Source organism: Sus scrofa, chromosome 1, assembly GCF_054392235.1.
Source record: "Sus scrofa isolate SSC_HxYL_T2T_F1_AM1 chromosome 1, Sscrofa_HxYL_maternal_Yorkshire_Landrace_v2.0, whole genome shotgun sequence".
NCBI lineage: Eukaryota > Metazoa > Chordata > Mammalia > Artiodactyla > Suidae > Sus > Sus scrofa.
In genome coordinates this window covers 20854814-20867798 of record NC_139383.1, presented here as the reverse complement: position 1 = coordinate 20867798, position 12985 = coordinate 20854814, and the positions used below count along the sequence as shown (strand labels likewise).

General features: G+C 36.3%; 1 protein-coding gene across 16 annotated transcripts in view; it reads left to right on the top strand.

Annotated features, from left to right (window-relative positions):
• Positions 1-12985, top strand: part of UTRN (utrophin) — a 535632-nt gene that overhangs the window by 219047 nt on the left and 303600 nt on the right. For all 16 annotated transcript variants that reach the window (XM_085024297.1, XM_085024293.1, XM_085024287.1 and 13 more), the window contains 5 exons: positions 3261-3440; positions 5847-5975; positions 8532-8702; positions 10389-10550; positions 11377-11514. In XM_085024297.1, the coding sequence (XP_084880423.1) occupies positions 3261-3440; positions 5847-5975; positions 8532-8702; positions 10389-10550; positions 11377-11514 (780 nt within the window). The remainder of the gene's footprint in view (positions 1-3260; positions 3441-5846; positions 5976-8531; positions 8703-10388; positions 10551-11376; positions 11515-12985) is intronic.

Genomic DNA, 12985 nt, shown 5'->3' with positions numbered 1-12985 from the left:
ATGTTATTATGCATTTTTTAAAAGAATAAAATGCTTTTTTTTTCTTAACTATTCTGCCTTTAGTGCTTAGAAAGGCCAACTCTACTCCAAAGTTATGTAATTATTTACTTATATTTTCTTCTTGCTCTTTTATAGTTTCGTCTTTTTACCTTTAATGCTTTAATCCTTCTGGAATTTAGTGTGGTGTATATCATGCAGCAAGGCTCTAACCTTTTTTCCCAAATAGTTTACTGGTAATCTCAGCACTGTTTATTGAGCACTGTTTATCCTTTCCCCACTGATTTGACATGCTATAAATTCATATATTCTTTTTGCCTATTACTTTGCTTTGTTTTCAGCTTCATTGACCTGATCCTCTGAAATGTTCTTCAATTGATTAACTATGTGGCTTTATAATGTATTTTAACATGTAGTTAACAACAGGATCCCCTGTCTGTATGCTGCTTCTTTTGTATGTGCTCATGTGAACTTTAGAATTATTACTCTCAACTTCTCAAAAAAAAAAAAATCTGTTAGAAATTTTGATTTTAATTGCTTTAAATTTATAAATTTGTTTTGAGGGGAATTGACATCTTTGTTATATTAAGTCTTCTTAGTAATATTGAATGTTTCATTTCCCCCCAGAATTCCCTTACATTGCTTTGGGTTTTGTTTTTTTTTTTTTTTTTTTTTCCAGTAAGCATCATGCATATGTGAAAAAAAACTTATTCTTATGTATTTATTTTATTTTATTGGTATGTAAAATGTATACTTTTTAAACTAACTTCTTATAGCTGGAACATAGAAGATACTTATTTTTTTGTACATTTAATTTTTAATCATCCGTCTTTGTATACTTGCATAAATTCAATTAGTTTTCCAGTTCATTCTCATTGTTTTTTAAGGTAAAGACAGTAAATAATGATAAATTTGTTTCTCCTGGACTATTCCCTCTTAAATTCCCATTTAATCTTATTTCAGATTTGAAATAATGAAGATGGTATACACAAATCATGAGTTCACAGCACATTCTCTTCACTAGAGTAAACCAAATGAAATATCAGTATGTAATATAATCACCCCTTTTCTCAATGCTGTTTTCAGATTTAAGATACATGCATATTTCACAACATTTTAATGTATTCATGCTTTAAAATTATATAAAATTGTTTTCAATGCAAAATTTTTTTTTTTTCTTTTTCCCTGTCCTTTTGCCGTCTCTAGGGTCGCTCCCGTGGCATATGGAGGTTCCTAGGGGTCTAATCGGAGCTGTAGCTGCCAGCCTACACCAGAGCCACAGCAATGCAGGATCTGAGCCACATCTGCAACCTACACCACAGCTCACGGCAACGCCAGATCCTTAATCCACTGAGCAAGGCCAGGGATTGAACCCGCAACCTCATGGTTCCTAGTCGGATTCGTTAACCACTGAGCCACGATGGGAACTCCTCAATGCAAGATTTAAGTAGCTTTTTCATTCTGGAACTTAAATAGTGTTTTTATGCAATAGGTTAAAAACCATTATTTTCAATGTGGTCATGTTCCTTACAATAAAATCTTTTAGCATAGGGAGTGTGATACTGTTTAAATTTAATTACTTGTAGTTCATTATTTCTTAGAGTTCCTAAAAAATGCTCTAGTCCATTAATACATAGCAATTGAAGGAATGCAGAAAGTTATTAACTGCAAAGATCATAGCTGGGAGTTCCCGTCGTGGCGCAGTGGTTAACGAATCCGACTAGGAACCATAAGGTTGTGGGTTCGATCCCTGCCCTTGCTCAGTGGGTTAAGGATCCGGCGTTGCCGTGAGCTATGGTGTAGGTTGCAGACGCGGCTCGGATCCCCCGTTGCTGTGGCTCTGGCGTAGGCTGGTGGCTACAGCTCCGATTCGACCCCTAGCCTGGGAACCTCCATATGCCATAGGAGCAGCCCAAGAAATAGCAAAAAGACAAAAAAAAAAAAAAAAAAAAAAAAAAAAGATCATAGCTGTAGGTATTTTGTGGGTTTTTTTTTTCCCTCTCCCTGCTGGAGAACATTTACAGGAAATATTTCTGTATCTTTGTAAATATATCAGTAATTGATATGGCTGAATGAGTCTTTATACCTTGAGTCACTTGTGGATTTGCAATTTTTATGCCTTTCAAAATGTGATTTAATGATGTGAGATTAAATATAGGCTTAAGCTCCTTGGAAAGAATTATTTGAATATTCTAAAAGGCTGCAACAGCAGTAGGGAAGATATGTACATGTTACTTTTTGATTGAAAGAACTTTGTAGTTGTAATTGGAACCCAACATTCTGTCCATAATTCTCTAACCGCACACTTTTCCTGGTCAAACTTATTATAAAGTTATCATAATACCATTCAGACTATTAGCTTTACATATTATGACAGTATGCCAAAACCTAGCTCTTCTCCTCTGATTTACTTAAGATGAAATATTTTTTCGTAATGCTTATAAACAGTTTCTATGTTCAGCTACCTAGTTACAGGATGTAGTCCTTGCAAATACAGAACACATAAGTAGTTTCCTGTAGTAGTCAAGGAGATAAATCAAATTTTAGAATTTTGAGTTCTGGGATAGTCCTGCTTCGCCAGCTTGTACTTAGTGAAAATGAAATTTGATTCTTTACATCCGGAGTCATGATGAAGTTAATTGGTATTGGTATGTAACAGGTGGCATTTATACTGAAAATAAATGAAATAATTACCTTTCTGTGTCTAAATTTGTTACCTTTTTTGGCATTTGTGTAATTGCATATTTTAATTTTGATTAGAAACTTAAGAACTCTCATCATCGAATAAGTTATGGAATTTAGTGAATCTTTGACCTAGGTAAGCTACCTAGGGACTCATGTATATGTGGAAGAAAAGTTCTTTTATTTATTTTTTTTGTTTTTTGTTTTTTGTTTTTTGTTTTTTTGTCTTTCTGCCATTTCTTGGGCCGCTCATGCGGCATATGGAGGTTCCCAGGCTAGGGGTCCAATCGGAGCTGTAGCCACCAGCCTACGCCAGAACCACAGCAACGCAGGATCCGAGCCGCGCCTGCAATCTACACCACAGCTCATGGCAACGCCGGATCGTTAACCCACTGAGCAAGGGCAGGGATCGAACCCGCAACCTCATGGTTCCTAGCAACCTCATGGTTCCTAGTCGGATTTGTTTACCACTGCGCCACGACGGGAACACCCCCCAGAAAAGTTCTTTTAAAAATGAAGCTTGTATAAACTTTTGCAGTGTTTTGAAAGATCAAGTGGGTCTTGCAATTTTTACCTTCTAGAATATCCTGAAGGATCTGGAAAAGAGAAAAGCTGATTTAAATTCCATCACGGAGAGTAGCGCTGCTCTCCAGAACCTGATCGAGGGCAGTGAGCCTGTTTTGGAAGAGAAGCTCTGTGTCCTGAACGCTGGGTGGAGCCGAGTTCGTACCTGGACGGAGGACTGGTGCAACACCTTGATGGTATGTTTCAGGAGATGTGAAATCTTCTTTGATTATGTAAAAATGAATATAGCTTTGGAGTTCCCATCGTAGCTCAGCAGAAGCGAATCTGACTAGCATCTGTGAGGATGTAGGTTCGATCCCTGGCCTCCATGAGTGGGTTAAGGATCTAGCATTACTGTTAGCTGTGGTGTAGGTCACAGATGCCACTTGGATCCAGTGTTGCTGTGGCTGTGGTGTAGGCCGACAGCTACAGCTTCAATTCGACCCCTAGCCTGGAAACCGCCATAAGCCTCAGGTATGGCCCTAAAAAAAAAGAATATGGCTTTGATTAGAATTCCAAATCCTATTTTCTGTGTGTCATACTAATTTTTTTGCTTGTGAATTAATTTCAGGAGACTACATTTTATCTTTTCCTTTGAAAAGATAGATAACTGGAAAGAGTTCAAAATGTCTCTATTTAGTAATAAACCATGTGTGATATACATAGAATATCTCCTTTAATATCTTAGTAAATGTACCTTATTTGCTACATTTGATGACTTGATATTATATATAATTTTCGTACTATTATTATATGTATATAATTTTCATACTATTATTTCATACTATTTCATATATAGTTATATATATAATATTTTGTATATATAGTTATATACATAATATTTTCTGTATGTTCTAATATTATCGTTGTACTAGTTAAAGGCACAAGTTCTGGCATCTGATGGCCTAAGTTAAAATTGTGACTACTAACCGGATGATGTTGGTCAAGTTACTAAATGGTTTTTGGGTCTCAGTTTTTTCACATATAAAATGGGCATTATTATAATTTCCACTTCATACAGTTTTTGTGTTTTTATGATGTAACACATGTAGGGCTCTAATATAACTGTACCAATTTTAGGTATTATTATGATGATTATGGTAATCGGTAAGTAAATGTTACATGTTGTTGTCTTTGGTTGTCCTACTACACAGTTAACTAGCATTTCACAGAAATGTGACCATTTAATTTCCTAGTGGTTTTCTGTCCCTCTTACACTAAAAATGAATATGTGGCAACCTTACCATCCTCTTCCTTAAAGAGAGTTCTCATCTATAAATTATCATTTGTGCTGACATGTCTGAGATAGGACTTTCTCCAAATTCATAGGATTACTGGGTAATGGAGAGAAATAAATTATTTTGTGTTTGAATATTTAATGAAATCAATCAGAATGTGTCACACATTGAAGTTGATGGATTTATGCCTTTATTTGTCAGATTCATTTTCAGAGTCCATCCATGATTTAGTATCTTCATAGCCTTGGGTAATTACTTAATGTCACTAAGCTTTAATTTCTCTACATGTAAAGTGGAGTTAAGAGAACATATCTAAATAGAGCTGTTAAATGTGGAATAACAAATGTGAAATTCTTGGCTCATAGATGATGTTCATTAAATATTTTATATATTTATTTTTGTTACAACTAGCTTTATTCTACTTTCTCATGGCCCTCACTTCTGTCTTCGCCAGTCTGTACCTTCTAAATTCTTCTTTCAAATAATGTCATGAGTCCATTCAGTTTACCTGCTTCATCCAGGTGAATAACTCAGGAGTTTATCAATTCTTTTTACGTAGAATTCAGACCACCGTCAAAACTTTTTCAGGTCATTTATTGTTCTCATTTTCTTTTTTCAGTGACCTGTCCATATTATAGATTAATAATTTGTTCTTCAACTTTTCTAATTTTTTTCTGGTTTCCTTCATCTTATAAGATATAGTCCCTAAGAGTAGTTAGTTTCATCATAAGGCTTCCCCAAATTTTTTGATCAAATTCTAAATTCTTGCCTTAGCCCAAGCATTTTTGCCCAGTTTTAGTTGGCTTAACCATTTGCATCTATTTTCAATTTTTTTCACTCTCTCTGTTGTTGTATCTTGCTTCAGGAAATATCACTGAGGTTTGTGCCATGTGTAACATTAATTGCTGATGATACTGAGGTGAAAAGATATGGGCCCTGCCTCTTAAGTGTTGCAGTCTCTTGAGCAAGCAGTAATCTTATTCAACCATCTTTGAATCATGATTTTGTGTTTTTACTCCCTTAAATGACTTTTTAACAAATATGATCAAGGTGGGGCAAATGAGATTATTTGTAATATAACAATGAAGAACAGGGATTAAAACAAAATGAAGTTAAAAAAGAAACTTTCACCTTTTATTCTTCTTCAACTTTTTTTTTGTATTGAGGGCTAAATTAAAATTAAAAAGTGCTGAACCACAGCTGTGCAGTTTTAGGAATGAGATTTCTTCACTGGGGAAGAGCTTGGCAGAAAGGTCGAAATTCTTAAAAGACAGAAGTTCTTTGAAGGTCTTTGAAATGTCTTCTAAGGTGACTACCTTAAATATTTCGTGTGATTGTTTCAGCATTTTGTTTATTTCTTTCTAGAACCATCAAAACCAGTTGGAAATATTTGATGGAAATGTCGCTCACATAAGCACTTGGCTTTATCAGGCTGAAGCTCTCTTGGATGAGATTGAAAAAAAACCAGCGAATAAACGGGAAGAAATTGTGAAGGTAGCAGACGGAGAGGACCAGCAACACTTCTGGGAATGGAGGGTTTTGCTGTGGTCTTTCTCTTATGGAATGCTCCAAATTCCTTGTGCATACGTACTTCCCATGTGGTAGATTCATTAGCTTTTATGTTGGTGGGCTAAACTGAATGAGTCTTTTTTTGTTTGTTTTTTGGTCATCCTTTCATTTTTGCTCCATTCTTTTTAGGTAAGAATTAGCATCTTATTTTGTTTTATTTTATTTTATTTATTTATTTATTTTTGGTCTTTTTGCCTTTTCTAGGGTCGCTCCCGTGGCATGTGGAGGTTCCCAGGCTAGGGGTCCAATCGGAGCTGTAGCCGGCGGGGCCTATGCCAGAGCAACGTGGCATAGTTGTAGCCCAGGCTAGGGGTCGAATCGGAGCTGTAGCCGGGGCCTACGCCAGAGCAATGTGGGATCCAAGCCCTGTCTGCAACCTACCCCACAGCTCACAGCAATGCCAGATCCTTAACCCACTGAGCAAGGGCAGAGACCAAACCCTCAACCTCATGGTTCCTAGTTGGATTTGTTAACCATTGCGCCACGACGGGAACTCCAAGAATTAGCATTTAAAAACACCAAATAATGAGATTGTAAAGAAACTGTTTCCCTTGTAACTTAATAATCTATAAAAATTTAAATATATACATCTCCATTTTGTCATATAAGGTAGTTAAATGCTGGGTCATTAGTTAATAGCCTGAGGTCGTTCTTAGTTATTTTTTTAATAACTTGCAGAATTTGGTGGCGACATAGGAAATTGAAGCAAAACTGACTTTAGAATGAGTATTTGGCCTTCAGTTCTTGCTGCGTATTGTCTACTGACTCATCTTTTCAGAGGAATCAAATCAGCTGTATGAAAAGAATAGTGCACTATTTGAGAAGCATAGTCTGGCAGACTTTTTCACTTGGCTCAGCCTCTTGATACCCTGACCTCAGTGGTGTTAAGCAAAAAGAAATCATTGTCCCAGGGGCTACAGAGTCTCAGAAAAGTGACGAGAGTACCCCTTATTCATTCCTGTGTTTCCACAGTTAGTTTCAAAGTTGAAGATCAAACCTAGCTAAGAATTCCTCTTTGGGAATCTTTTCTCTATGCCACTTAGCCCCCTACCGGTCGTTCCTTTGAACCCCCTGTCATCTCAGGTATGGATTCAAGTGCAGTAATACTAGGTTACAAATGCACTTTCTCAACATTTTGCAGACATCATTGAAGGAGTTTTTTTTCAAGGTGTTTATTGATGACAGAAATAGTACATAATTTATTGCAGACAATAAAGAATATGTCTGTGGCCACAAGATATGATTATTCCAGATCCTTTAGACGTTACAGATATAGAGAGCTTTCACACCAGGTGGTTCATATATAACAAAGTCATTATACAGTGTTTAGTTTTGCTTCTACAAAACCTTCTAAGAATGAGGTAGTTTCCTTTTCTACATTTCCATGATTACCCATTTAGTGAATTTATTAAATCCTTTTAACATAACCTTTAAACAATTTTTCATGGAAGCCAAACCTTATTTACAAAGTGTTTATTTCTTTCTACTTGATTTTTCTTGAAGAAAATTTCAAGAATCACTACACAAGCAATGAAGTTTAAAACAAGCAATGGCTGTTTTGTTTTTTTGGGTTTTTTTTTGTTTGTTTTTTCATTACAATCAGATTTAGATGCAAGGGAACACATTCTAAAAATTCCATTAGTTAAGCTGATAGTCTCCTGTTTTCTATCTATAAACACTGATTTAGAAAGTACTTTTCAAACTGCTTATTTTCTTTTCGCCACCGTAACAAGTAAAGTAAGCACAAATTCTTCAAAACAGTGGATTGGACTCCATGCACTAGCTAATTGAGAGCATTGCTAGGTCATTCATTCTTGTAAATCATCAGGAAACTATCTGTAGAATTTATAGATGCATACAGGTTAGTGAGCTTATTTTTAAGACTTGATTCAAAATCTGCTTACACCTGTACTCTTGAGAGAATTCCAACACTCTTCAGAAACTTATCAATGAAGTAGAAATGAAGGAAGGTGTTTGCATTGCTTTTTTAGCCCTGACAATGAATGTAATGACAGTTATGAAATTAGCTTAAGGAAGCTGCGTGCTGTCGTTGCACGTTTTATTTAAAAACTCAACTATAGTAGTCCATGAATTTTCCAAATCAGTTTACCTTCGCCAAGGAAAGGGGGATGGTGGTAAATAGATTTTCTAGGGGGAAAAAGACATCACAGACTACTCCTTGCCACGTATTCTTTTATTCAGCCTCAAGAAGCTTCACACCTCTTAGAATAAAGTGGTTGAAGAAATGATACACTACATCTTGTAGACTATTCAATTATAAAATAAAGTTTTATCCAAAGTCAGGTAATCTAACCTGACTGAGTCTTAATATGCGAACAGCTCTTATTCCATCTGATGGCAGACATCTCTTCTAGGAAGCTCAGACATTCATTTAAACTACCTTTACCTCCGAGTTCAAATTGCACCCATGTTTGGTTTTGATTTTTCCCTTGTGATAATTTTGTATTTTCTTATGATTAGCGTTTACTCTCTGAGCTGGATGATGCCAACCTCCAAGTAGAAAATGTTCGTGACCAAGCTGTAGTTTTGATGAATGCACGTGGAGGCTCAAGCAGGGAGCTCGTAGAACCAAAATTAGCAGAATTGAATAGAAACTTTGAAAAGGTCTCTCAACACATCAAAAGTGCCAAAGTAAGTAATTATATTTTTATATAAAATTACTTTTTTTGGAGTTCCCGTCGAGGCTCAGTGGCTAATGAATCTGACTAGGAACCATGAGGTTGCAGGTTCCATCCTCCGCCTCGCTCAGTGGGTTAAGGATCGGGTGTTGTCCTGAGCTGTGGTGTAGGTCGCAGATGCGGTTCGGATCCTGCATTACTGTGGCTCTGGCGTAGGCTGGTGGCTACAGCTCCAATTAGACCCCTAGCCTGGGAACCTCCATATGCTGGGGGCTCGGCCCTAGAAAAGGCAAAAAGACCAAAAAAAAAAAAAACCAAAACAAAAGCAACAACAACAACAAAAAACCTACTTTTCTCATATATATATATATATATATATATATATATATGTATATATAAATATTGATAACTATGGAGGAAGAATCCTCTTTTTGTCAGAGGTAAATATTTTCTAACTTTGCTTTGAAATATCTGATATAATAGGCCAACTATCTTTCATAGGCTATGAATATACTTGGGTTATCTGCAATTTAAAGAAATTAAAACTCTTGCTTTAACTGTTCTCTTCCTACCCTTGACCCTATGTCCTTACCTTCTCACCTAAGCTCACTTACTCTTCTCAGTAGATCTATGGGAGATGTCTCCTACAAATGTGAAAGGGTAATGAAGGAGACATAAAAGATGGAGTGAAAGAAAGTATAAAGAAAAGTATCATTGTTCCCATAAATGATTTCTCAACATTTTGGCATACATGTCTGTACTTACTCATATGTATGTGATATTAAAATATCAACATTTTTACATCATTTTTTATATTCTTCTTTGGCAAGGTATTTAATAGCCATGGAGTATTCAATTATAGGATCTGTTATACTTTTCAATTTTCCACTTTTATTGTGCTTTTATAACTACTGTATTGTTAAAATTCTTTTATGCATCTCTTTTTGCTCATTTCTTAATTCTTTTATGCATCTCTTTTTGCTTATTTCTTAATGATCTTAGGATCACTTCTTGGAATTACTTGAAATTATTGTGAAAGTTGTTGTGAAACATATAAATGCTATTAAGTAGATTTTCCAGAGTCCTATTGTAAGTTTATGCCAGTTTATACATTGATAACCAGACTGTGAGAATGCTAGTTTCCGGATGCTCAGCCAACACTACATGTTATTTTCCTGCATTTAGTTTTATTAAAGTTGTTACATTGATTTTAGGTACATATATATAAAGTTTTTCTATAGAGCTATATTGTGTCTGAATGTACTGCTTTGAGAAAGACCTTTTTTTTTTTTTTGGAAGTTTGGGTATAAAAATCCATGGGACATTCTACTGGGGAAGGTAAACTGGAAGTCATTCTTTGGGATCCCAGTGCTAGGTGGTGGCCTTTCTTCCTCTCTGTGGCCATGGCAGGGATGGCTTCTGGATCATGGCACTGTTTCCTGCTGTGTTCATCTGTGGTCTCAGAATCCTCCTCGCAGTACCCTAGGCAGCCACCGTCGTTTGCACACTATTTCACCTCCCTAGCTGGAGTTTGGAGAACATGGGTAATCAGAGAGGCCCAAGTTGGCAAAATTAGTGCTGTGTGAAGGAATGAAGTTAAAGTCAATTCAAATAAATGCTAGTCCCTTTCTTGACGCTGACTGATGGTGGAAAAGTCAAGTTAAGAATACCTTCTCAAAGAACATCTTTCTTTCCATAGTTGCTGATTGGCCAGGAGCCATTATCATACCAATGTCTGGTCACCACTGAAGCATTTGAAGCTGGTGGGCCCTACTCTGACTTGGAAAAATTAGAACATGACATAGAAAATATGTTAAAAGTTACGGAAAAACGCTTGGAAACCAGTGATGAAGATGAAAAGGTTGGTTCAAGATTTTCATAATCATGGTCTTCTCATTTTTCTTTTCTGGTAATTATATTTTTAGTTAATGATGTTTACATAAATATCTGCCAAAAATTATAGAACAGATTTAAATATGATTTTTCTGATGAGTGTCAATGTAATATTTGTCACATGACTTACATAATGCTTAAAAAATAGATTTTCTTACTAAAGATGGTGTTGTCTTAGTGCTTCTTATCTTCTGTTAAACTATCATTCTTTTTTTTGGGGGGTGCACCCTCAGCATGTGGACGTTCCCAGTCCAGGGACCAAACCTCCACCATAGTTGTGACCCAAGCTGCTGCAATGACAATGCCTGATCTTTACCCCACAGCATCACAGAACTCCTAAACTAGCATTCTTTGTGAGCTATTTTAACTTCATATATGAAGTGTTTGTTTGTTTGTTTTTTGTCTTTTTGCCTTTTCTAGGACCGCTCCTGCGGTATATGGAGGTTCTCAGGCTAGGGGTCTAATCAGAGCTGTAGCCACCTCAACTCAGGATCCGAGTCGCGTCTGCGACCTACACCCACAGCTTATGGCAATGCTGGATCCTTAACCCACTGAGCAAGGGCAGGAGTTGAATTGGCAACCTCATGGTTGCTAGTCAGATTCATTAACCACTGAGCCACAACAGGAACTCCCTGTATGAAGTATTTTGAGTAAAACATAAATTTTTGTTTTTATCATTCAGATAAACATAGGGTGACTTATACGTTACTTGGTTGGTTCTCCTACTTGGGCACTCATGTTAAGGGACCCCATACATTTTTCTTTTGAGTAATTTTTATCTTTTAAATGTTCAGATGGATGAAGAGAGAGCCCAGATTGAGGAAGTTCTACAAAGAGGAGAACAAATGTTACATCAGCCGATGGAGGATAATAAAAAAGAGAAGATCCGCTTGCAGTTACTACTTTTGCACACAAGATACAACAAAACCAAGGTATTGTCATGGGCGAGTCTCTGTTCCACATAAATAGCTTTTTCAGCTCTTGCCATTCAGATATGTGATGTTACATTCAAAGACATCTCAAAATAAACCACTTGGAATGGTACCTCCTCCTTTCTAGTGAGTATTGTTAGATGTGTTTATATTTTTGGATGAGGCGATACTCAATAGACACATAAAACATTGGACATCTGTCTTTTGGATTTCTGATAATATTTTATTTAAAAAATTTTACTATTTATTTATTTATTTCTACAGCTGCCCCTGCAGCATACGGAAGTTCCCAGGCTAGGGGATCAAATCAGAACTGCAGCTGAGACCTATACCACAGCCGTGGGCAATGCCGGATCTGAGCTGCATCTGTGACCTATGCTGCAGTTTGTGGCAATGCCAGATCCTTAACCCACTGAGCAAGGCCAGGGATGGAACCTGCATCCTCACAGATACTAGTCAGATTCGCTTCTGCTGAGCCACGATGGGAACTCCCAAGAAAATGTTTGTCAAGTGTCATTTAAAATTAATTTTTTAGTAGCTGGAATTTGCTGTATGACACGAGCTGCATCATGTAATTTGTAAAAATTATCTAATCTTAGTATTATCTTGTAGAACATCTGCATTTTTGTGTTTTAGTTAAGTTCTTTCACAATGCAATTATTCAGAAGTAAGGGCTGAGTCAGATCTCGAGGACATTTTTTTCCTCCCAGGGCATTTTGATTGATTACTCTCTTGGGGTAAAATCTATTTGGGGAATAATGAAAGTACATTTGAATCTTGAATGGACTTGCTGCTTCTGCAAGAGTATGGAGGCTCAGAAAATCCTAGATTATATGTATATTCTGAATTAAAAAAAGACAGTATTAATGAACATGAGTTTTTCAAAAAAACCTTGAAATTTTCTGACCTCCCTAGGTCGCTCGAAAGACTTGAAGACATGTGACCTTGCAGAATGACTTTTGTGTAACTAAAGAAGCAGCCCAGAATTCCTGGCCTTGTAGTGGTTGTTAAAGTAGATAAAAGTGGGATAAAAAATGGTTCTCACCAATTGTCTAGCAGAGCAGATTAAAAAAAAAAAATGTGGTGTATAATGTTTAGTCATGCTAATGAGGAAAGTACTATAAAGTTGGATGTCCTACAAGCACATAGCAAATAACTGGAGACCTGGAGTCCTTTTTGGTCTTGGGAAAACAGTGGCTTTTTGAGCCAGGCACCGGTTGATAGATACAAAGCCAAGTAGGAGAACAGGTTTAAAGCCAAGCAGGAGAAAAGGTCCCAGGTTTTTATTTTACTTCTTCACCATGATTTCTTAACCTCTAAGTACTTTGTTAGTGTCTTTTTCTTTTTCCTTCAAGTTAAGAAAAGGAACAATTGAGCTTCCTTTTGTGATCTGCCAAAAAATCGGGTTATTTAACATTAAAATCTGAAAATGATTTTTATATTTTTCATTAAAAGTATTTCTCATGTTTTT